Source organism: Tetrahymena thermophila (genome assembly GCF_000189635.1).
Source record: "Tetrahymena thermophila SB210 genomic scaffold scf_8254577, whole genome shotgun sequence".
Lineage (NCBI taxonomy): Eukaryota > Ciliophora > Oligohymenophorea > Hymenostomatida > Tetrahymenidae > Tetrahymena > Tetrahymena thermophila.
Window position 1 is genome coordinate 97055 of NW_002476348.1, and position 26369 is coordinate 123423.

General features: G+C 20.5%; 11 protein-coding genes across 11 annotated transcripts; 3 read left to right on the forward strand and 8 right to left on the reverse strand. All coding sequences in view use genetic code 6, as the record gives it.

The window, feature by feature from the left end:
- Positions 1-394: 394 nt before the first annotated feature.
- Positions 395-1294, reverse strand: TTHERM_00663810 (hypothetical protein; the record flags this gene model as incomplete). Its single annotated transcript, XM_001020147.1, has 1 exon — positions 395-1294. The coding sequence occupies one exon, from the start codon at positions 1292-1294 to the stop codon at positions 395-397; it is 900 nt and encodes a 299-aa protein (XP_001020147.1).
- A 2083-nt stretch (positions 1295-3377) lies between these two features.
- Positions 3378-4319, reverse strand: TTHERM_00663800 (hypothetical protein; the record flags this gene model as incomplete). Its single annotated transcript, XM_001020146.2, has 1 exon — positions 3378-4319. The coding sequence occupies exon 1, from the start codon at positions 4275-4277 to the stop codon at positions 3378-3380; it is 900 nt and encodes a 299-aa protein (XP_001020146.1). The 5' UTR covers positions 4278-4319.
- A 2199-nt stretch (positions 4320-6518) lies between these two features.
- On the reverse strand, positions 6519-7418 carry TTHERM_00663790 (hypothetical protein; the record flags this gene model as incomplete). Its single annotated transcript, XM_001020145.1, has 1 exon — positions 6519-7418. One exon carries the CDS (start codon positions 7416-7418, stop codon positions 6519-6521), a length of 900 nt encoding a protein of 299 aa, XP_001020145.1.
- A 2102-nt stretch (positions 7419-9520) lies between these two features.
- Positions 9521-10420, reverse strand: TTHERM_00663780 (hypothetical protein; the record flags this gene model as incomplete). The annotated part of the gene is made up of 1 exon (XM_001020144.1): positions 9521-10420. The coding sequence occupies one exon, from the start codon at positions 10418-10420 to the stop codon at positions 9521-9523; it is 900 nt and encodes a 299-aa protein (XP_001020144.1).
- Positions 10421-12260: 1840 nt separating this feature from the next.
- Positions 12261-12872, forward strand: TTHERM_00663770 (transmembrane protein, putative; the record flags this gene model as incomplete). The annotated part of the gene is made up of 1 exon (XM_001020143.1): positions 12261-12872. One exon carries the CDS (start codon positions 12261-12263, stop codon positions 12870-12872), a length of 612 nt encoding a protein of 203 aa, XP_001020143.1.
- A 572-nt stretch (positions 12873-13444) lies between these two features.
- On the reverse strand, positions 13445-14344 carry TTHERM_00663760 (hypothetical protein; the record flags this gene model as incomplete). The annotated part of the gene is made up of 1 exon (XM_001020142.1): positions 13445-14344. One exon carries the CDS (start codon positions 14342-14344, stop codon positions 13445-13447), a length of 900 nt encoding a protein of 299 aa, XP_001020142.1.
- Positions 14345-16387: 2043 nt separating this feature from the next.
- Positions 16388-17287, reverse strand: TTHERM_00662749 (hypothetical protein; the record flags this gene model as incomplete). The annotated part of the gene is made up of 1 exon (XM_001470841.1): positions 16388-17287. The coding sequence occupies one exon, from the start codon at positions 17285-17287 to the stop codon at positions 16388-16390; it is 900 nt and encodes a 299-aa protein (XP_001470891.1).
- Positions 17288-19275: 1988 nt separating this feature from the next.
- On the reverse strand, positions 19276-20175 carry TTHERM_00662750 (hypothetical protein; the record flags this gene model as incomplete). The annotated part of the gene is made up of 1 exon (XM_001020140.1): positions 19276-20175. One exon carries the CDS (start codon positions 20173-20175, stop codon positions 19276-19278), a length of 900 nt encoding a protein of 299 aa, XP_001020140.1.
- Positions 20176-22053: 1878 nt separating this feature from the next.
- TTHERM_000661739 (hypothetical protein) lies at positions 22054-22518 on the forward strand (the record flags this gene model as incomplete). The annotated part of the gene is made up of 1 exon (XM_012798601.1): positions 22054-22518. The coding sequence occupies one exon, from the start codon at positions 22054-22056 to the stop codon at positions 22516-22518; it is 465 nt and encodes a 154-aa protein (XP_012654055.1).
- Positions 22519-22655: 137 nt separating this feature from the next.
- Positions 22656-23555, reverse strand: TTHERM_00661740 (hypothetical protein; the record flags this gene model as incomplete). Its single annotated transcript, XM_001020138.1, has 1 exon — positions 22656-23555. The coding sequence occupies one exon, from the start codon at positions 23553-23555 to the stop codon at positions 22656-22658; it is 900 nt and encodes a 299-aa protein (XP_001020138.1).
- Positions 23556-25423: 1868 nt separating this feature from the next.
- TTHERM_00661730 (ankyrin repeat protein) lies at positions 25424-26137 on the forward strand (the record flags this gene model as incomplete). The annotated part of the gene is made up of 1 exon (XM_001020137.2): positions 25424-26137. The coding sequence occupies one exon, from the start codon at positions 25424-25426 to the stop codon at positions 26135-26137; it is 714 nt and encodes a 237-aa protein (XP_001020137.2).
- Positions 26138-26369: the final 232 nt, after the last annotated feature.

The window sequence follows — 26369 nt, forward strand, 5'->3', positions numbered from 1 at the left end:
TCCTTTTAAATAAGTTTTACTCTCAAAAATAAATATTTTTTTAGTATAATTAAATTTTATATTTTACATATATAAATTGTAAGTGCTTTAAATAAGGTAATGAATTTTAATTAATTAATTTACTTACAATCTTTTAATTATTTTTTTTCTGCAAATAAAAAAATTATATCTAATCAAAAATATTATCTATTTCAATGCAAAATTATTGAATAAACCTTAAAATAATAAAATTTATGGTTTTTTAAAATTATATTTGCTTGAATAATTCATTCAAATAATAAAAAATATAATTTATTTATTTATCATTTAATGTTTTAAAATATTTATTTACTTTTATATATAATTATTTAATAAAGTTAACATAAAGCATTTTTAATGATTCATTTTAAAATTTTCACTGTTGTTCTTAAGCAGGAAGATTATGTTGTATTTTGATTGTTGAAGGATTAATAATTGTAACTTTTCCATTGCATTAAGATTTACCATAATCATCATACCAAGCTGGCTGAATTGTTTAACCGTTTGATAGAACTACCTTCATATTTGTGAATTCTAAATAGTCAGTAGGGAAATCAGTGCATGCAGAAATATTAAAAACTTCCAAAGTAGCATCAATCCAATTAAAGTTTCTGCTATTTTAAGCAACTGATAAAATAGAAGATTGACCAGCTTTATTTGTTGAGGTGATAGTAGCAACATTATTTTAAACAGTGACTGAGCCATAAATTGTATCGTATGGATTGATTCCTGAAACAGCACTTGCATTTATAGCTTAACCTTGAGGACAACAGTTCCAAGATTAGAAATACCAACCACGATAGTAGCCCAAAACAGGTTAGATGATACTGATGCCAGGACCACTTCCGCCATTATTTTAAGATCCAATAAAGTAAAACAATTATTAGTAGTTGGTAGTTTAAGGATTGTTAGGGACTCTGTAGTTTCCTTCAAATGATCTTAAAGTCAAGCCATTAGGGAGCCAATATCCACCAGCATCTATCCATTAATTGAGATTTTTGGTAGGATTTCTTTGGGAGCATCTATCGTTTTTAAAAATTTTTTTTGTAAAGTTTTATTCATCGTTTGTAAGATGTATAGATCCGTCCTCTAATTCTTCAACAAAAGTACCTGATGGAACATTTTAAATGCATTCTTTTAGCATCAATCCAAAGGGAGTTTAGATATATTCTTCTCCTTCAATGATCTCAACATAATGTTAATAAGTAAATTCACTTTCAGCTCTAAAAGAAACTAGAACAAGCAAAAGGCATAGTACCAGCGAAAGTTTATTCATTTTTTTTATATTTTAAATTTATTTTTAGTAATTTATTAATTATTAGAATTTATGATTAAAAAGTATTAATCATTTAAAGGCCTTAAATGATATTGCTAAAAGTAAAATATTAAACTTTAATATCTCTATTTCTATTTTTGTAAAGTATTATAGCTTTTAAAATACCATAAATGAACTTGAATTTTATAAAAGAAATAAATCTTATTATTATACATCATATTTTTAATGAATGGATTTAAAAAGATTATTCCATGAAATCATAAAATTGTAACAACGTTCCTTACTAAGATACTATTGTATTATTAAGAGCTTAATTTTATTGAACTTAACATGAAAATTGAATTAAAACATTTTTATAAAATAAAATAAATAATTTATTAAAAAGCCTTTGTTTTAATATGAAAATATATTAGTTTTATAAAGCATTTAAATATATTCTAGATTATAAAATTTAATTGTTAGATATTTTGTATCCAAAAATTAAAATGTAATATAAAGTTGGATTTTTTAGTATTGTAAATTAATAATTGCATATTCATCTTATTTATTATTATTATTATTGTAAGAGAAGTGTTAAGAGTGGTAATTTAATAGTTTCTTCCTCCTTATGTTAGTATAGAAAAATACCTTTATAATTAATTTACATTGCTTTATAAGTTATTTTATTTTATTTTATATAAAAAATAAATTATTTTTTAATAGGAGGTAAACCGTTATTTGTAATTGACTTTATTATAATTTTTTTAAAAGTTTTTTTCATATAAAATAGTGTAAATTTGGAAAACATATTTCTTTCTAAATATAATTACTCAAATTCTGTAAATATCTTTTTTTATTATAAAATAGAGCATAAAATATCTAGATTTAATTTTTAATAATTATAATATTAAAGCAATATAGTAACAAAGTTTGAAACTATTAAAAATTTTATTATTTCATTATAATATTTTAGAAATTTATTCATTTTTATAATGGTTAATCAAATTCAAAATAACTTTTTCAAAGAAATAGTATTTTTTATTTTCCTTTTTTAAATAACTTAATAATGAAAAATATATTTTAGCTTTATATTTAATTGCCTTTATTTGCAAAATATATCCTAAAAAACATAAATAGAATATTATAGATTTGTCAATAAAATATCTATTACTAGTTCAATTCTAAAATACAAATTAATTTATAAATTAAATTAAAATATAATTTTGATTAAAAAAAAAAATATTTAAATTTTATACTAAAGTTAAAATAAACATTTTGTTTAATTTTTATCAAACATATTAAAATCTTAAAATAATCAGCACTTTTATGAAATCCTAATTTACAAAAAATAATTTTAATTTAAATTAAATTAACATATTTTTACTTAATTAAATTAGAACCACAGAATAAATTCTAAATATAATTATTAAAAAAATTAAATCAAATTTTAATTATAATTTGTCTATCTTAATCAAAAATTATTTTTTTGTTTTTATATTTATTTTCAAGATAGGTTTAAAATATTCAATTAACTTTTTAGATGAAATTTATAAAACAAAGTAAAAAAAATACTTGAAATTTGTTTTAATCTTTTATAAAAAAGATACCTCTTAAAATTTTTTAATTAAGTATTGGTAGAATATTATACAAAATATTTATTTTTCATTAGAGGTTTTTGGTTACTAAAATCTTAAAAAAATATATCAAAATCCATTAAATAAATTTTACTCTCAATAATAAATAATTTTTTAGTATAATTAAATTGTGTATTTTACATATATAAACTGTAAATGTTTTAAATAAAGTAGTGGTTTTTAATTAATTAATTTACTTACATATTATTAATTTTTTTTCTTCTGCATATTAAAAATTTTACCAAATCAAAAATATTGTTTATTTCATTACATGATTATTGAATAAACCTTTAAAATAAAAATTCATAGCTGTTTTAATAAATTATATTTGCTAGAATAATTCAAATAATGAAAAATATTATTTATTTATTAATCATTTAATGCTTTAAAAATATTTATTTACTTTTATAGATAGTTATTTAATAAAGTTAACATAAAGCATTTATAATTATATACTGATTTTTAAATTTTCACTGCTGTTCTTAAGCAGAAACATAATGTTGTATTTTGATTGTTGAAGGATTAATAATTTGAATACTTCCATTGCATTCTGAGATACCATACTTATCATACCAAGCTGGTTGAATTGTTTCACCGTCTGATATAACTACCTTCATATCTGTGTATTCTAAATAGCCATTAGGGAAGTCAGTACATGCAGAAATATAATAAACTTCCAAAGTAGCATCAATCCAATTAAAGTTTCTACCACTTTAAGCAACTGATAAAACAGATGAATTGCCAGCTTTATTTGTTGAGGTGATATTAACAACATTATTTTAAACTGTGATTGAGCCATGAATTGAATCCTATGGATTGATTCCTGAAACAGGACTTGCATTTATAGCTTAACCTTGAGGGCAACAGTTCCAAGATTAGAATATCCAATTACCATTGTAGGTCAAAACAGGTTAGACGATAGTTGTACCAGGACCACTTCCGTCATTATTTTAAGATCCAATAAAGTAATACAATACTTAGCCATGGTTAGTTTAAGGTTTGTTAGGGACAGTGTAGTTTCCTTCAAATGATTTTAAAGTAAAGCCAACAGGGAGATAATATCCACTACTATCAATCCAATCTTTGAGATTCTTGGTAGGATTTCTTTGGGAACATCTATCGTTTTTAAAAATCTTTTTTGCAAAGTTTTATTAGTCGTTTGTAAGATGTATAGATCCGTCCTCTAATTCTTCAACAAAAGTACCTGATGGAACATTTTGAACACATTCTTTTAACATCAAGCCATAGGGAGTTTAGATATATTATTCTCCTTCAATGATCTCAACAGTGTGTTCAAAATTAAATTCACTTTCTGCTCTAAAAGAAACCAGGATTATCGAAAGGCATAGTATTAGAGAAAGTTTATTCATTTTTTCAATATTTTATATTTATTTTAGTAATTTATTAATTTTAGAATTAATGATTAAAAGGTATTGATTATTTAAAGACATCAACTGATATTGTTAAAAGATAAATTTTAAACTTTAATTTATAAAAGATTTTAAAACACCATAAATTTACTTGAAATTTTGTAAAAGAAATGAATCTTATTATTATACGTTCTATTTTATAATGAATGGATTTCAAATGATTATTCGATTAAATCATAAAATTGTAACAACATTCCTTATGAAATTACTATTGTTTTATTTATAGCATAATTTTAGTGAATTTTACATGAAAATTGAGTTAAAACGTTTTTATAAATATAAAATAATTGATTTATTATACGGTTTAATATGCAAATATAATAGTTTTATTAAACGTTTGCATATATTTTCGATTAAGAAAGTTAATTGCTAAACATCTAATATTCAAAAATTAAAATTTAATATAAGATAATGTTAAATTTTTTAGTAGTGGTAAATAAATACTTACATAACTCATCATATTTATTGCTATTGTTGTAAAAGAAATATTAAGTGATAGTAGTGATTTAATAGTTTCTTTCTACTTAACTGTATGTAAGTATTGAAAAATAGCTTTATAATTACCTTCTATTATTTATATAAGTTATTTTATTTAAATTTAAATAAATAAAAAATGATTTTTTAATAGGAGATTCAAAAAGGTAAACTGTTATTTGTCATTATTTTTACTTTTTATAGAATTTATATTTTTGAATTTGATGCTTTTACTTTGTTTTAATTTTTTAAGGTTTTTAGTGTAAATTAGGATATCAAGTTTTTTGCTAATTATAATTACTCACTTACAGTAAGTATCTTTTTTTTTTAGATAATAGAACATAAAATATCTTGATTTAATTTTTAATAATAATAATATAAAGTAATATAGTAACAGAGTTTGAAACTATTAAAAATTATAACATTTAAATTTAATATTTTAGAAATCTAATCATTTTTATAATGGTTAATCAAATTCAAAATAATTTTTTCAAGGAAATAGTTTTTATTTTAATTTTTTTTAAATGGCTAGATAAACTAAAATACATTTTTAGATATATATTTAATTACCTTTATTTGCAAAATATATCCTAAAAACATAAATAGAATATTATATATTTAGGAATAAATATCTTTTATTAATTAAATTTTAAAATACAAATAAATTGTAAAAGAATACTTATAAATTAAATTAAAATGTAATTTTGATAAAAAAAAAAATTATTTAAATTTGATACTGAAGTTAAAATAAACACTTTGTTTTATTTATATCAAATATAATATTAAAATCTTAAAATAATTAGTCAACATTTTTATGAAATCCTAATTAATAAAAAAAATCATTTTAATTTAAATTAGATTGACATATTTTTGCATAATTAATTTAGGACCGCAGAATATATTCTAATTATAATTGCTAAAAAAATTTTAATTATAATTTTTCTAACTTAATCAAAAATCATTTTTTTATTTTTACATTTATTTTCAAGATAGATTTAAAATATTCTATTTTTTGATGAAATTTATAAAGCAAAATTTCCTTTTTTATTATTTTCATGAATTAAATATTATTTTTTAAACATTTTTAATTTTGTAAACATTTTTTAAAATATATTTTTGTTAGATTATTATAAACTAAAAATTAAAATTATTAGATTTAATAGTCATTAAAAAATTCTTGAAGTTTGTTTTAATCTTTGATATAAAAGATACTTCTTAAAATTTTTTTATTAAGTATTGGTAGAATATTATAAAAAATATTTTATTTTTCTTTAGCGGCTTTTGGTTACTAAAATCTTAAAAAAATATATCATAATCATTTAAATAAATTTTACTCTCAATAATAAATAATATTTTAGTATAATTAAATTGTGTATTTTACATATATAAACTGTAAATGTTTTAAATAAAGCAGTGGCTTTTAATTAATTAATTTACTTACATTCTATTAATTATTTTTTTTCTTCAGATAAAAAATTGTACCTAACCAAAAATATTGTCTATTTCACTACATAATTATTGAATAAACCTTAAAATAAAAATGGATAGCTGTTAAAAAATTAAATTTGTTACAATAATTCATTCAAATAATGAAAAATATTATCTATTTATTTATCATTTTATACTTTAAAAATATTTATTTACTTTTATATATAATTATTTAATAAAGTTAACATAAAGCATTTTTAATGATTCATTTTAAAATTTTCACTGTTGTTCTTAAGCAGGAAGATTATGTTGTATTTTGATTGTTGAAGGATTAATAATTGTAATACTTCCATTGCATTAAGATTTACCATACTCATCATACCAAGCTGGTTGAATTGTTTAACCGTTTGATAGAACTACCTTCATATTTGTGTATTCTAAATAGTCAGTAGGGAAGTCAGTGCATGCAGAAATCTAATAAACCTCCAAAGTAGCATCAATCCAATTAAAGTTTCTGTTACTTTAGGCAACTTATAAAACTGATGATTGACCAGCTTTATTTGTTGAGGTGATAGTAGCAACATTATTTTAAACAGTAACTGAACCATAAATTGTATCATAGGGATTGACTCCATAAACAGGATTAGCATTTATAGCTTAACCTTGAGGGCAACAGTTCCAAGATTAGAAATACCAACCATGATAGTAGGACAAAACAGGTTAGATGATACTTAAGCCAGGACCACTTCCATCATTATTTTAAGATCCAATAAAGTAATACAATACTTAGTTGTTGGTAGTTTAAGGGTTATTAGGGACTCTGTAGTTTCCTTCAAATGAACTTAAAGTCAAGCCATTAGGGAGCCAATATCCACCATTATCAATCCATTAATTGAGATTGTTGGTAGGATTTCTTTGGGAGCATCTATCGCTTTTTAAAATCTTTTTAGCAAAGTTTTATTCATCATTTGTAAGATGTATTGATCCGTCCTCTAATTCTTCAACAAAAGTACCTGATGGAACATTTTGAATACATTCTTTTAACATCAAACCAAAGGGAGTTTAGATATATTCTTCCCCTTCAATAATCTCAACATGGTGTTCAAAATTAAGTTCACTTTCAGCTCTAAGGGAAACCAGAACAAGCGAAAGGTATAGTACCAGTGAAAGTTTATTCATTTTTTCAATATTTTATATTTATATTAGTAATTTATTAATTATTAGAATTTATGATTAAAAGGTATTAATTATTTAAATACCTCAACTAATATTGTTGTTAAATGATAAATATTAAACTTTAATATATCAACTTTTGTAAACTATTAATGCTTTTAAAACACCATAAATTTACTTGAAATTTTGTAAAAGAAATAAATCTTATTATTATACGCTATATTTTATAATGAATGGATTTAAAAAGATTATTCGATTAAATCATAAAATTGTAACAACATTCCTTATGTAATTACTATTGCTTTATTTATAGCATAATTTAATGAATTTTAAGTGAAAATTGAGTTAAATAAAACATTTTTATAAAAATAAAATAAATAAATGATTTATTTCAATTCCAAATATATTAGTTTTATTAAACATTTAAATATATTTTCGATTAAAAAAATTAATTGCTAAATATCTAATATTAAAAAATTAAAATTTAATATAATTTCAGAATTTTTAATAGTTGTAAATAAATACTTACATAACTCATCATATTCCTTATTACTGCTGTAAAAGAAGTATTAAGAGTAGTGATTTAATAGTATCTTCCTACTTAACTGTATGTAAACATAGAAAAATAGCTTTATAATTTCCTTATATTATTTTTATAAGTATTTGATTTAATTTTATATAAAAAATAAATTATTTTTTAATAGGAGATTCAAAAAGGTAAACTGCTATTAGTCATTATATTTTTTACTCTTTATAGAATTTATATTTTTGAGTTTGGTGATTTTAATTTTTTTTAATTTTTGTAAGGTTTTTAATGTAAATTTGGAAAATACATTTCTTGATAAATATAATTACTCACTTTCTGTAAATATCTTTTTTTTCTTTGGAAATAGAGTATAAAATATCTAGATTTAATTTTTAATAATAATAATATAAAGTAATATAGTAACAGAGTTTGAAACTATTAAAAATTGTAATATTTAATTTTAATATTTTATAAATCTAATCATTTTTATAATGGTTAATCAAATTCAAAATAATTTTTTAAAGGAAATAGTTTTTATATTTTTCAAATAACTATATAAACAACATTTTTAGATTTATATTTAATGGCCTTTATTTGCAAAACATATCCTAAAAAAATAAATAGAATATTATATATTTGTGAATAAATATCTATTTTTCATTCAATTAGAAAATACAAATAATTTGTAAAAGAATATTTATAAATTACTAAAAAATAATTTTTATAAAAATTGTTTATTAAATAACTAAATTAAAGAAATAATATAATTTTGTATACCTTCATATTAACATTCTTTATATAATATCAAATTAGATAAATTAACATTAGTTAATAAAAAAAAATGACAAACGATATGTGTTAAATTCTAATGAAAGTCTTGCATTAGATCACCATAAAATCAATGAAATGCTAAATTGAAAAAAAATATTAAAAATAAATAAATCTTCAAATAAAAAAGATGAACAAATAAATAAAATAAAAATTATTTCAAAATGAAAAAGATTTGCCAAAAAGTAAAAGTAGACAGAAATTTCAAACAGTCATTAAAAAAATACTTGTAGTTTGTTTTAATCTATTATAAAAAAGATGTATCTTGATATTTTTTCACTAAGTATTGGTAGAATATAATACAAAACATTTTGTTTTTCTTTATCTGCGTTTTACTAAAATCTTAAAAAATATATCCAAATCCTTTTAAATAAACTTTAATCTCAAAAATAAATAATTTTTTAATGTTATTAAATTATTTTACATATATTAATTGTAAGTGATTTAAATAAGGTAATGAATTTTAATTAATCAAAATATTTACAATTTCTTAATTATTTTTTTTTCTCAAAAAATAATTATATCTAAATCAAAAATATTGTTTATTTCAATACATAATTATTGAATAAACCTTAAAATAATATAATTTATAGATTTTAAAAAATTATATTTACTAGAATAAATCATTCAAATAATGAAAAATATTATTTATTTATCATTTAATGCTTTAAAAATATTTATTTACTTTTTTATATATAATTATTTAATAAAGTTGACATAAAGCATTTTTAATGAATGATTCATTTAAAAATTTTCACTGTTGTTCTTAAGCAGGAAGATTATGTTGTATTTTGATTGTTGAAGGATCAATAATAGTAAGTTTTCCATTGCATTGAGATGCACCATAGCTATTACTCCAAGATGGCTGAACTGTTTAACCATTTGATAGAACTACCTTCATATTTGTGTATTCTAAATAGTCAGTAGGGAAGTCAGTGCATCCAGAAATCTAATAAACCTCCAAAGTAGCATCAATCCAATTAAAGTTTCTGCCATTTTATGCAACTGATAAAACAGATGATTGGCCAGCGTTATTTGTTGAGGTGATAGTAGCAAGGTTATTTTAAACAGTAACTGAACCATAAATTGTATCGTAGGGATTGATTCCTAAAACAGGAGTTGCACTTACAGCTTAACCTTGAGGGCAACAGTTCCAAGATTAGAAGAACCAACCATAATAGTAGGTCAAAACAGGTTAGATGATACTTAAGCCAGGACCACTTCCATCATTATTTTAAGATCCAATAAAGTAATACAATACTTAGTTGTTGGAAGATTAAGGATTGTTAGGGACTCTGTAGTTTCCTTCAAATGATGTTAAAGTCAAGCCATTAGGGAGCCAATAACCGCCATTGTCAATCCATTAATTGAGATTCGTGGTAGGATTTTTTTTGGAACATCTATCACTTTTTAAAATCTTTTTTGCAAAATTTTATTAATCATTTGTAAGATGTATAGATCCATCCTCTAATTCTTCAACAAAAGTACCTGAAGGAACATTTTGAATACATTCTTTTAACATCAATCCAAAGGGAGTTTAGATATATTCTTCCCCTTCTATGATCTCAACATGGTGTTTAAAATTAAGTTCACTTTCTGCTCTAAGTGACACCAGAACAAGCGAAAAGCATAGAACAAGCAAAAGTTTATTCATTTTTTTAAATTTTTTATATTTATTTTAGTAATTTATTAATTATTAAAATTTATGACAAATAAGTATTCATAGTTTAAAGGCCTCAAATGATATTATTAAAATATATCTATTGAGCTTTAACACCTTAATTTTTTAAAAATTTTACTCATTAGATATTTAGCTTTTAAAACAGCATAAATTTACTTGTAATTTTGTGAAATAAATAAATCCTATTAATATATATCGTTTCTTGTAATCAATGGATTTAATAAGATTGCATTAAATCATTAAAAATTGTGTAACAATATTTCTTTTGAAATTATTCTTGTAGTATTTATATTAAGAACATAATTTTTACTAAAATTTTACAAGAAAATTAAATTAAAATATTTTTTATTAAAATAAAATAAATAATTCAGTAAAATAAATACCCTTGGTTTAATATATAAATAAATATATTAATTTTGTTAAATATTTTAAGAAATATTGGATTAAGAGTGTAAAATTTTAGATATTGAATATCCAAAAATAAAATATAATATAAAATTGGATTTACTAGTTGTGGCTAATAAATACTTGAATTACCTAAACATATTATTTAATCCATATTATTTATAATCATGTAAGAGAAGTATTATGAGTAATTATTTAATATTATCTTCTAACATATTTTTTTATAAGTATTTAAAATAGTTTTATTATTCTTTTATAAATTATTCTGTTTAATTTTATATAAAAAATAAATTATTATTTAATAGGATATTCAAAAAGATAAAACTGTTGTTATTATTTAATATATAGACAAAAGAAAAATTTTCTTTGTAGAATTCATATTCTTGAATTTGATGATTTTACTTGAATTTTAATTTTTTGTTGGGTTTTTAAGGTAAAAAATAGTGTAAATTTAGAAATCTCATCATATTGAACTTTCTGTAAACATCTTTTTTTCTAACGTAAATAGAAAATAAAATATCTAGATTCAATTTATTTAATAGTTCTAAAACTAAAAAAATATTACAACAAAGTTAGAAGCTATAAAAATTATAAAAATTGTAATATTTAATTTTAAAATTTTATAAATTTTATAAATTTTATTATTTTTATAATAGTTAATCATACTCAAAAAAATTTTTTCAAGGAAATTATTTTTGTTCTTATTTTATCTTTTTAAATAACTGAGTAAACTAAAAGATATGTTAAATTTTATATTTATTTACCTTTATTTATTAAATATATCCTAAAAACATAAATAGAATATTATAGATTTGTGGATAAAAATATAATATTTATTCAATTCTAAAAAATAATTAAATTGTAAAACACGAAAATAAAATTTAAATTTTATTTTTATGAAAAAAATACAATTTAAATTTGATACTGAAGTTAAAATAAACATTTTGTTTTATTTATATCAAAATTAAGATTTGCAAAAAATCGACATTTTTATGAAGTACTAATAAGCAAAAAAAAATAATTTAAATTAGATTAACATATTTTTACATAATTAAATTAGGCCATAGAATAAATTCTAATTAAACTAGTTTTATAAAACTAATTAAATTATAATCTTTCTATCTAAATAAAAATGATTTTTTTTTTTTTTGATATTGATTTTAAAGACAAGTTTAAAATATTCTATTTCTTTGGATGAAGTTTATAAAGCAAAGTTTCTCTTTATTATATTTTCATGAATAGAATAATATTTTTTAAACATTTTTAATTTTTTCAACATTTTAAAAAATATATTATTGTTAGATTATTAAAAACAAAAATTTAATTTATTGATAGATTTAAAAATTTTAAATATTAATTAATTAGAAAGAAAAGCATAAATAAAATAATAGCCCCATAACTATCAAAAATGATTAACACGAGCTCAGTTACTCCTCAATATGAGAAGCCAAGAAGAAGGAGATAGTTTAAAGAAATGAAATTATTTGAATTCGATTAAAAATAAGAAGAAAATTTAAAATTACTTGAAGAAGTTAGAAATCATAGTGCTAAATAATTTAATTATATAATGGATGTAGGGAATGAAATATCAAAGCATGCGAAAAATGAAGATTTAGAAGCTTTGTAAGAAGTAGCTAATAGGAATATAGACATTCTGCATCTCTTACGTATGCATATTGAGGAAACTTTTGAATAAGTTTTACAATTTCGCTTTGATGATATTCTTGAATATTTTCTTGAAAATGGATTTAATATTAAAGATATAAATATGACCAGGGGTGTTAATAAATAAGATTTTGAATATGAGTATGAATAATTCAATAAATATTTTAAAGGAGATAATTTCCTACAATTTGCTCTTATAGCTTTACTCAAAGATATTATCAGATTTCCTGGTATATTTTACATTTTTGTGGGAATTAATGGCCTTTCTTTAATATTGTTAGCTTAATCAGTTATTAACCTAACTGGAAACATTATTATGAAAAAATATAAGAGAGTAAAGATGCCAAAAAGTTGAAGTAGACAGAAATTTCAAATAGTCATTAAAAAATTCTTGAAGTTTGTTTTAATCTTTGATATAAAAGATACTTCTTAAAATTTTTTCATTAAGTATTGGTAGAATATTATACAAAATATTTTATTTTTCTTTAGCGGCTTTTGGTTACTAAAATCTTAAAAAAATATATCATAATCCTTTAAATAAATTTTACTCTCAATAATAAATAATATTTTAGTATAATTAAATTGTGTATTTTACATATATAAACTGTAAATGTTTTATTAAAATAAAGCAGTGGCTTTTAATTAATTAATTTACTTACATTCTATTAATTATTTTTTTTTTCTTCAGATAAAAAATTGTACCTAACCAAAAATATTTTCTACTTCACTACATAATTATTGAATAAACCTTAAAATAAAAATTGATAGCTGTTAAAAAATTAAATTTGCTACAATAATTCATTCAAATAATAAAAAATATTATCTATTTATTTATCATTTAACGCTTTAAAAATATTTATTTACTTTTATATATAATTATTTAATAAAGTTAACATAAAGCATTTATAATGATTGATTTTAAAATTTTCACTGTTGTTCTTAAGCATGAAGATTATGTTGTATTTTGATTGTTGAAGGATCGATAATAGTAAGTTTTCCATTGCATTGAGATTTACCATAATCATCATTCCAAGCTGGCTGAATGGTTTAACCGTTTGATAGAACTACCTTCATATTTGTGTATTCTAAATAGTCAGTAGGGAAGTCAGTGCATGCAGTAATCTAATAAACTTCCAAAGTAGCATCAATCCAATTAAAGTTTCTGCCATTTTAAGCAACTGATAAAACAGATGATTTGCCAGCTTTATTTGTTGAGGTGATATTAGCAACATTATTTTAAACTGTGACTGAGCCATAAATTGTATCGTAGGGTTTGATTCCAGTAACAGCATCAGCTTTTATAGCTTAACCTTGAGGGCAACAGTTCCAAGATTAGAAATACCAACCATGATAATAGGACAAAACAGGTTAGATGATACTTAAGCCAGGACCACTTCCGTCATTATTTTAAGATCCAATAAAGTAATACAATACTTAGTTGTTGGTAGTTAAAGGGTTATTAGGGACTCTGTAGTTTCCTTCAAATGATCTTAAAGTCAAGCCATTAGGGAGCCAATATCCACCATTATCAATCCATTAATTGAGATTCATGGTAGGATTTCTTTGGGAGCATCTATCGCTTTTTAAAATCTTTTTTGCAAAGTTTTATTCATCATTTGTAAGATGTATTGATCCGTCCTCTAATTCTTCAACAAAAGTACCTGATGGAACATTTTGAATACATTCTTTTAACATCAAACCAAAGGGAGTTTAGATATATTCTTCCCCTTCAATGATCTCAACATGGTGTTCAAAATTAAGTTCGCTTTCTGCTCTAAGGGAAACCAGAACAAGCGAAAGGTATAGTACCAGTGAAAGTTTATTCATTTTTTCAATATTTTATATTTATATTAGTAATTTATTAATTATTAGAATTTATGATTAAAAGGTATTAATTATTTAAATACCTCAACTAATATTGTTGTTAAAAGATAAATATTAAACTTTAATATATCAATTTTTGTTAACTATTAATGCTTTTAAAACACCATAAATTTACTTGAAATTTTGTAAAAGAAATAAATCTTATTATTATACGTCATATTTTATAATGAATGGATTTAAAAAGATTGTTCGATTAAATCATAAAATTGTAACAACATTCCTTATGTAATTACTATTGCTTTATTTATAGCATAATTTAATGAATTTTACGTGAAAATTGAGTTAAATAAAACATTTTTATAAAAATAAAATAAATAAATGATTTATTAAAATTCAAAATATATTAGTTTTATTAAAAATTTAAATATATTTACGATTAAGAAAGTTAATTGCTAAATATCTAATATTCAAAAATTAAATTTAATATAATTTCAGAATTTTTAATAGTGGTAAATAAATACTTACATAACTCATCATATTTATTATTACTGTTGTAAAAGAAGTATTAAGAGTTGTGATTTAATAGTATCTTCCTACTTAACTGTATGTAAGCATAGAAAAATTTATAATTTCCTTATATTATTTTTATAAGTATTTGATTTAATTTTATATAAAAAATAAATTATTTTTTAATAGGAGATTCAAAAAGGTTAACCGCTATTAGTCATTATATTTTTTACTCTTTATAGAATTTATATATGGAATTTGGTGATTTTAATTTGTTTTAATTTTTGTAAGGTTTTTAGTGTAAATTTGGAAAATACATTTCTTGATAAATATAATTACTCACTTTCTGTAAATATCTTTTTTTTCTATGGAAATAGAGTATTAAATATCTAGATTAAATTTTTAATAATAATAATATAAAGCAATATAGTAACAGAGTTTGAAACTATTAAAAATTGTAATATTTAATTTTAATATTTTAGAAATCTAATCATTTTTATAATGGTTAATCAAATTCAAAATAATTTTTTTAAGGAAATAGTTTTTATATTTTTCAAATAACTATATAAACTACATTTTTAGATTTATATTTAATGGCCTTTATTTGCAAAACATATCCTAAAAAAATAAATAGAATATTATATATTTGTGAATAAATATCTATTTTTCATTCAATTAGAAAATACAAATAATTTATAAAAGAATATTTATAAATTACTAAAAAATAATTTTTATGAAAAAAAAGATTATTTAAATTTGATACTGAAAAATAAACACTTTTTTTTATTTATATTAAATATAACATTAAAATCTTAAAATAATCAACATTTTTATGAAATCCTAATTAGTAAAAAAAATCATGTTGATTTAAATTAGATTGACATATTTTTGCATAATTAATTTAGTACCACAAAATATATTCTAATTATAATTGTTAAAAAAATTAAATCAAATTTAATTATAATTTGACTATCTTAATCAAAAATAATTTTTTTGTTTTTATATTTATTTTCATGAAAGGTTTAAAATATTCTATTTTTTAGATGTAATTTATCCTTTTTTATTATTTTCATGAATTGAATATTATTTTTTAACATTTTATTTTTATACAATTTTTTACTAATCATATTCTATTTCTAAAATAAAATATTTACATTAGATAATTAGTCTAAATATATCTTCATGAGTTGGTGCACTTAAATTCCTATTTTTGGTGTTTTTGTAGATTGTTAATTAATAGAACTTACTGCCTATTAAAGCAGGTAATGGAGAAAGTTATTTTAAGGGTGATACTGTATTAGTTGCTTAAAAATCTTCTGAAGCTTTGAGATCACTAAGCTTAGCTTATTTAAACCTTAAAATAATAAAATTTATATTTTTTAAAAAGTTATATTTGCTAGAATTATTCATTCAAATAATGAAAAATATAATTTATTTATTTATCATTTAACGCTTTAAAAATATTTATTTACTTTTATATAAAATTATTTAATAAAGTTAACATAAAGCATTTATAATTATATATTGATTTTTAAATTTTCACTGTTATTCTTAAGCAGGAAGATTATGTTGTATTTTGATTGTTGAAGGATTAATAATTGTAGTTTTTCCATTGCATTAAGATTTTCCATATTCATCATACCAATTTGGCTGAATTATTTAGCCGTTTGATAGAACTACCTTCATATTTGTGTATTCTAAATAGTCAGTAGGAAAGTCAGTGCATGCCGAAATATAATACACTTCCAAAGTTGCATCAATCCAATTAAAGTTTCTATTATTTTAAGCAACTTATAAAATTGATGATTGACCAGCTTTATTTGTTGAGGTGATGGTAGCAACATTATTTTAAACTGTTACTGAGCCATAAATTGTATCGTAGGGATTGATTCCTGAAACAGCACTAGCATTTATAGCTTAACCTTGAGGGCAACAATTCCAAGATTAGAAGTACCAACCCTAATGGTAGGCCAAAACAGGTTAGATGATAGTTACACCAGGACCACTTCCGTCATTATTTTAAGATCCAATAAAGTAATATAAGAACTAGTTGTTGGCAGTTTAAGGGTTGTTAGGGACTCTGTAGTTTCCTTCAAATGATCTTAAAGTCAAGCCATTAGGAAGCCAATATCCACCATTATCAATCCATTAATTTAGATTGTTGGTAGGATTTCTTTGGGAGCATCTATCGTTTTTAAAAATTTTTTTTGCAAAGTTTTATTCGTCGTTTGTAAGATGTATAGATCCATCCTCTAATTCTTCAACAAAAGTGCCTGATGGAACATTTTGAATACATTCTTTTAACATCAAACCAAAGGGAGTTTAGATATATTCTTCTCCTTCAATGATCTCAACAGTGTGTTAAAAAGTAAATTCACTTTCTGCTCTAAAAGAAACCAGAACTACCGAAAGGCATAGTACTAGTGAAAGTTTATTCATTTTTTCAATCTTTTATAATTAATTTTAGTAATTTATTAATTATTAGAGTTTATGATTAAGAAGTATTAATCATTTAAAGACCTCAACTGATATTCTTAAAAGATAAATATTAAACTTTAAAATATCAATTTTTGTAAAATATTAAAGCATTTATAACACCACAAATTTATTTGAAATTCTGTAAATGAAATAAATCTTATTATTATACATCATATTTTATAATTAATGTATTTTAAGAGATTATTGAATTAAATCATAAAATTTTAACAAAATACCTTATGAAATTATTATTGGATTATTTATAACATAATCTTATTGAATTTTACATCAAAATTTAGTTAAAACAATTTTATAAAAATAAAATAAATGATTTATAAAGAAAGTTAATTGTTAGTTATCTAATATTCAAAAATTAAAATTTAATATAAAATTAGATTTTTTAGTAGTGATAAATAGATACTAACATATTCACCTTATTTATTATTAATATCTTAAGATAAATATTTAGAGTAATTATTTAGTAGTATCTTCTTACTTAACTTTATGTAAATATTGAAAAATAGCATTATAATTACTTTTTTTACTTTATAAGTTATTTTATTTAATTTTATATAAAAAATAAATTATCTTTAATAAGAGATTGAAAAAGATCAACCGTTATTTGCCTTTAAATTTTTACACTTTGTCAAATTTATATTTTTGAATTTGGTGATTTTACTTTGTTTTAATTTTTTGTAAGGTTTTTATCATAAAAAATAGTGTAAATTTGGAAAAATGATTGGTATTGCTAAATATAATTACTTGCTTTCTGTAAATATCTAATTTTTCTAAAGTAAATAAAGCATAAAATATCTAGATTTAATTTATCTAATAAAAAATTGTAATATTTCATTTTAATATTTAAAAAATTTAATCATTTTTATAATGATTAATCAAATTCAAAATAACTTTTTCAAGGAAATAGATTTATTTCTTTTAAATAACTAAAATAAACTACAACATATTTTTAGCTTTACATTTAATTGCCTTTATATTGATATATGTCCTAAAAACATGAATAGAATAATATAGATTTGTGAATAAAATCTATTATACTATACATTCAATTCTAAAAAAGAAATAAATTCTAAAAGGAAATTTATAAATTAAATTAAAATATAATTTTTATGAAAAAAAATACAATGTAAATTTGATACTGAAGTTAAAATAAACATTTTTTTTATTTATATCAAATATATTATTAAAATATTAAAATAATCAACATTTTTTGAAATAGTAATAAAAAAAAATATTTAAATTTAAATTAGATTGACATGATTTTACATAATTAAATTAGGACTACAGAATATAATTGCTAAAAAAATTAAATCAAATTTTAATTATAATTTGTTTATCTTAATCAAAAATAATTTTTTTGCTTTTATATTTATTTTCAAGAAAGGTTTAAAATAATTTATTTTTTTGGATTAAATTTTTAATGTAAAACATTTTAATGAATTGAAACTTTTTGTTTAAGCATTTTTAATTTTATCAACATTTTTTAGAATATATTTTTGTTAGATTATTAACTAAAAATTTAAATTATTGATTGATTTAAAAATATTAAATATTAATTAATTACTCTCAAAAATAAATAATTTTTTAGTATAATTAAATTGTTTTACATAAATATACTGTAAGTGACTTAAATAAGGTAATGAATTTTAATTAATTAAAATATTTACAATTTATTAATTATTTTTTTTTTTTGATATAAAAATTTTTCCTAATCAAAAATATTGTCTATTTCAATACATAATTATTGAATAAACCTTAAAATAATAAAATTTATGGTTTTTAAAAAATCATATTTGCTTGAATAATTCATTCAAATAATAAAAAATATAACTTATTTATCATTTAATGCTTTAAAGATATTTATTTACTTTTATATATAATTATTTAATAAAATTAACATAAAGCATTTATAATGATTCATTTTAAAATTTTCACTATTGTTCTTAAGCAGGAAGATTATGTTGTATTTTGATTGTTGAAGGATCAATAATAGTAAGTTTTCCATTGCATTGAGATTTACCATAACTATCACTCCAAGATGGCTAAACTGTTTAACCATTTGATAGAACTACCTTCATATTTGTGTATTCTAAATAGTCAGTAGGGAAGTCAGTGCAAGCAGAAATCTAATAAACCTCCAAAGTAGCATCAATCCAATTAAAGTTTCTGTTACTTTAGGCAACTTATAAAACTGATGATTGACCAGCTTTATTTTTTGAGATGATAGTAGCAAGGTTATTTTAAACAGTAACTGAACCATAAATTGTATCGTAGGGATTGATTCCTGAAACAGGACTTGCATTTATAGCTTAACCTTGAGGGCAACAGTTCCAAGATTAGAAGTACCAACCATGATAGTAGGTCAAAACAGGTTAGATGATAGTTAAGCCAGGACCACTTCCGTCATTATTTTAAGATCCAATAAAGTAATATAATATCTAGTTGTTGGAAGTTTAAGGATTGTTAGGGACTCTGTAGTTTCCTTCAAATGATCTTAAAGTCAAGCCATTAGGGAGCCAATATCCACCATTATCAATCCATTAATTGAGATTGTTTGTAGGATTTCTTTGGGAACATCTATCGCTTTTTAAAATCTTTTTTGCAAAGTTTTATTCGTCATTTGTAAGATGTATAGATCCGTCCTCTAATTCTTCAACAAAAGTACCTGATGGAACATTTTGAATACATTCTTTTAACATCAAGCCAAAGGGAGTTTAGATATATTCTTCCCCTTCAATGATCTCAACATGGTGTTCAAAATTAAGTTCGCTTTCTGCTCTAAGGGAAACCAGAACAAGCGAAAGGCATAGTACCAGTGAAATTTTATTCATTTTTTTAATATTTTATCTTTATTTTAGTAATTTACTAATTATTAAAATTTATGACTAATAAGTATTCTTCGTTTAAAGTCCTCAAATGATATTATTAAAAGATATCTATTGAGCTTTAATATCTTAATTTTTGTAAAATTTTACTCATTAGATCTTTAGCTTTTAAAACACCATAAATTTACTTGAAATTTTATAAAAGAAATAAATCTTATTAATATTTTTCATTTCTTGTAATGAATAGATTTAATAAGATTTTACATTAAATCATAAAAAATTGTGTAGCAATATTCCTTTTGAAATTATTATTGTAGTATTAAAAACATAATTTTTATTAAACTTTACAGGAAAATTAAATTAAAATATTTTTTATTAAAATAAAATAAATAATTCTGTAAAATACCCTTGGTTTAATATACAAATATATTAATTTTGTTAAACATTTAAAGAAATATCGGATTAAGAGTGTCAAATTTTAGATATAGAATATCCAAAAATAAAATATCATATAAAATTGGATTTATTAGTTGTGGCTAATAAATACTTGAATTACCTAAACATATTCATACATATTATTTATAATTATTATAAGAGAAGTATTATGAGTTGTGATTTAATAGTATCTTCCAACTTATTTTTTTATAAGTATTGAAAAATAGCTTTATTACTACTTTATATTATTTTACAAATTATTCTGTTTAATTTTATATAAAAAATAAATTATTTTTTAATAGGATATTCAATATTATAAAACGTTACTTGTCATTATTATTTCATATTTAGACAAAAGAAAATTTTTATTTGTAGAATTCATATTTTTGAATTTGATGATTTTACTTTGAATTTTAATTTTTTGTTGGGTTTTTATCTTAAAAAATAGTGTAAATTTGGAAAACTCATGATATTGCTAAATTTAATTACTCACTTTCTGTAAACATCTTTTTTTTCTGAAGTAAATAGAAAATAAAATATCTAGATTCAATTAATTTAATAATTCTAATACTAAAAAAATATAACAAGAAAATTAGAAACTATTAAAAATTGTAATATTTCATTTAAAAATTTTAGAAATTTTATCATTTTTATTATAATTAATCATAATCAAAAAAATATTTTCAAGGAAATTATTTTTGTTCTTATTTTCTCTTTTTAAATAACTGAGTAAACTAAAAGATATGTTAAATTCTATCTTTATTTACCTTTATTGATAAAATATATCCTAAAAACATTAATAGAATATTATAGATTTGTGGATAAAAATATAATATTTATTCAATTCTAAAAAATAATTAAATTGTAAAAGACTACACGAAAATTAAATTAAAATATAATTTTTATGAAAAAAATCCAATATAAATTTGATATCAAAGTTAAAAAAAACATTTAATTTTATTTATATCAAATATATAATTAAGACTTTCAAAAAATCCACATTTTTATGAAGTCTTAATAAGCAAAAAAAATAATTTAAATTTAAATTAGACTGACATATTTTTGCATAATTAAATTTGATGACAGAATAAAATTATAATCTGTCTATCTATATTAATTAAAAATAATTTTTTTTTTGATATTGATTTCAAAGATATGTTTAAAATATTCTATTTTTTTGGATGAAATTTATCAAGCAAATTTTCTCTTTATTATTATTTTCATGAATAGAATAACATTTTTTAAACATTTTTAATTTTGTCAACATTTTTTTAAATATATTTTTGTTAGATTATTAAAAACTAAAAATTTAAATTATTGATAGTAAATATTAATTAATTAGAAAGAAAAGTATAAATAAAATAATAGCTCCATAACTATCAAAAATGATTAACATGAGCAGTTACTCCTCAATATGAGAAACCAAGAAGAAGGAGTTAATTTAAAGAAATGAAATTATTTGAATTCGATTAAACATAAGAAGAAACTCTAAAATTACTTGAAGAAGTTAGAAATCACAATGCTAAATAATTCGATTATATAATGGATGTAGGGAATAAAATATCAAAACATGCAAAAAATAAAGATTTAGAAGCTTTGTAAGAAGTAGTTAATAGGAATATAGACATTCTGCATCTCTTACGTATGCGTATTGAGGAAACTTTTGAATAAGTTTTACTATTTCGCTTTGATGATATTCTTGAATATTTTCTTGAAAATGGACTTAATATAAAAGATATAAATATGACCAGGGGTGTTAATAAATAAAATTTTGAATATGAGTATGAATATGAGTATGAATAATTATTTTTTTCTGCATATAAAAAATTTTACCTAATCAAAAAAATTTCAATAAATAATTATTAAATAAATCATAAAATAATAAAATTAATAGTTTTTAAAAAATATATTTGATAGAATAATTCATTCAAATAATGAAAAATATAATTTATTTATTTATCATTTAATGCTTTAGAAATATTTATTTACTTTTATATAAAATTATTTAATAAAGTTAACATAAAGCATTTATAATTATTGATTTAAAATTTTCACTTTTAATCTTAAGCAGGAAGATTATGTTGTATTTTGATTGTAGAAGGATTAATAATTGTAAGTTTTCCATTGCATTAAGATTAACCATAGTCATTACTCCAAGCAGGTTAAACTGTTTAACCATTTGATAGAACTACCTTCATATTTGTGTATTCTAAATAGTCAGTAGGGAAGTTAGTGCATGCAGAAATATTATAAACTTCTAAAGTAGCATCAATCCAATTAAAGTTTCTGTTATTTTAAGCAACTGATAAAACAGATGATTGACCAGCTTTATTTTTTGAGGTGATAGTAGCAACATTATTTTAAACAGTAACTGAGCCATAAATTGTATCATAGGGATTGACTCCATAAACAGGATTAGCATTTATAGCTTAACCTTGAGGGCAGCAGTTCCAAGATTAGAAGAACCAACCTTTATTGTATGTCAAAACAGGTTAGATGATAGTTAAACCAGGACCACTACCATCATTATTTTATGATCCAATAAAGTAATATAATATCTAGTTGTTGGTAGTTTATGGGTTATTAGGGACTCTGTAGTTTCCTTCAAATGATCTTAAAGTCAAGCCATTAGGGAGCCAATATCCACCATTATCTATCCATTAATTGAGATTCATGGTAGGATTTCTTTGGGAGCATCTTTCGCTTTTTAAAATCTTTTTTGCAAAGTTTTATTAGTCGTTTGTAAGATGTATGGATCCGTCCTCTAATTCTTCAACAAAAGTACCTGATGGAACATTTTGAATACATTCTTTTAACATCAAGCCAAAAGGAGTTTAGATATATTCTTCGCCTTCAATGATCTCAACAGTGTGTTCAAAAGTCAATTCACTTTCTGCTCTAAGGGAAATCAGAACAAGCGAAAGGCATAGTACCAGTGAAAATTTATTCATTTTTTTAATATTTTATATATATTTTAGTAATTTATTAATTATTAAATTTATGATTAATAAGTATTCATAATTTAAAGGCCTCAAATGGTATTATTAAAAGAAACCTATTGAGCTTTAATACTTCAATTTTTGTAAAATTTTTACTCATTAGATATTTATCTTTACAAACACCATAAATTTACTTGAAAGCTTGTAAAAGAAATAAATCTTATTAGCATACATTATTTTTTATAATGAATGGATTTAATAAGATTATTACATTAAATCTAAAAAATTGTGTAACAATATTTCTTTTTGAAATTATTATTGTATTATTTATAATATAATTTTTATTAAACTTTACTTTAAAATTAAATTAAAATATATTTTTAAATTAAAATAAATAGTTCAGTAAAACACCTTTGGTTTATTATAAAAATATATTATTTCTATTAAACATTAAAGATATTTTGGATTAAGAAAGTTAAATATTAGGTATAGAATATCTAAAAATAAAATTTATATAAAATAGGATATATTAGTTGTGGTTAATAAATACTTGAATCACCTAAAGATATTAATCTTAGTTATAATTATTGTAAGAGAAGTAGTATGAATAGTGATTTAATAGTATCTTCCTATTTATTATTTAATAAGTATTGAAAAATAGCTTTAATATTACTTTATATTATTTTATAAGTTATGCTATTTAATTTTATAGAAAATATAAATTATTTTTTAATAGAAGATTGAAATAGGTAAACCTATATTTGTCATTCATTATTATTTAATATTTATAGAAAATAAAAATTATTTACTATAGAATTTGTATTTTTGAATTTGATGATTTTACTTTGAATTTTAATTTTTTATAAGGTTTTTATCATAAAAAAACCATGCAAATTTGGAAAACTTATGATATTGCTAACTTTAATTACTTACTTTCTGTAAATATCTTTTTTATTAAGTAAATAGAAAACAAAATATCTAGATTTAATTTATTTAATAATTCTAATACTAAAAAAATATAATAGCAAAGTTAGAAGCTATAAAAATTGTAATATTTCATTTTAAAATTTAAGAAATTTAATTATTTTTCTAATAATTAATCATACTCAAAATAATTTTTACAAGGAAATTATTATTATTCTAATTTTCTCTTTTTAAATAACTAGATAAACTAAAAGATATTTTTAACTATATATTTAATTTCTTTTATTAATATAATATATCCTATAAACATAAATAGAATATTATAGATTTGTGAATAAAAATCTTATATTTACTCAATTCTAAATAGCAATTACATTATAAAAGAAAACCTGAAAAGGAAATTAAATAAAGATATAATTTAAATGAATAAAATACGATGTAAATTTGATATTGAAGTTTAGACAAACATCTTGTTTTATTTATATAAATATATAATTAAAATTTTTAACAAATCCACATTATTATGAAATCCTAATAAACAAAAAAACTCATTTAAATTAAATTAGATTGACATATTTTTACATAATTATATTAGGTCTCTTCAACATTCTAATTATACTAAGTATATAAAATTAAATGAAATTATAATTCTACCTTAATCAAAAATGATTATTATTTTTTATTTATTTTTAAGACAGGTTTAAATTAAAATATTCTATTCTTTTGGATGAAAATTAGAAAGTTAAAGTCTCTCTTTTTTATTATTTTCATGAATTGAATCATATTTTTTTTAAAGCATTTTTAATTAATTTTGTCAACATTTTTTTTAAATATATTTTTGTTAGATTATTAAAAACTATAAATTTAAATTATTGATAGATTTAAAAATTTTAAATATTAATTAATTAGAAAGAAAAGCATAAATAAAATAATAGATAGCCCCATAACTATCAAAAATGATTAGCATGAGCTCAGTTACTCCTCAATATGAGAAGCCAAGAAGAAGGAGATAGTTTAAAGAAATGAAATTATTTGAATTCGATTAAACATAAGAAGAAACTTTAAAATTACTTGAAGAAGTTAGAAATCACAGTGCTAAATAATTCGATTATATAATGGATGTAGGGAATGAAATATCAAAGCATGCGAAAAATGAAGATTTAGAAGCTTTGTAAGAAGTAGTTAATAGGAATATAGACATTCTGCATCTGTTACGTATGCATATTGAGGAAACTTTTGAATAAGTTTTACAATTTCGCTTTGATGATATTCTTGAATATTTTCTTGAAAATGGATTTAATATAAAAGATGATTTCTAAGATTGCCTTATAGATTTATGCATAACAAGCAGATTTTTTGCAAGTGATCCTCCTACAACAACTTTAAGATTATTAATTAAATATGGAGCAGATGTTGATGCATTAGAAAAAGATAGATATAGGACAGCCATGCATTATGCAGCAAAATACGGTATTCTTGAATTCGTCAAAGTCCTTCTTGAATATAAAGCTGAAGTTGATCCTATCGATTTTAAAAAGAGAACTCCTTTGAATTATGCAATGAAGAAAAAGAATTTAGGAAGCGAATATAAAAAAATATGTGAACTCTTAGAATAAAAAGGTGGAACAACTAAATGGAACTAATATGTTACTGATAATAATGTTTATTGAGTTTTTTTTGTGTGTTAAAAATCTTTTCAATTAGACAAAATAAAAGTAAAGTGATTGCCCATAAATAGGTGAGTAATAAATAATGATTAAATTGTAAATAATAATTAAAATATATATAAACAAACATATTATTAAATATTTTAGCAGATTGAAAAAAGTTAAATTTAAATAGAATTTTAATGAAAATAATATTTTATTTGTGTTTATTATTTGCATTATTTGTATAACTGTT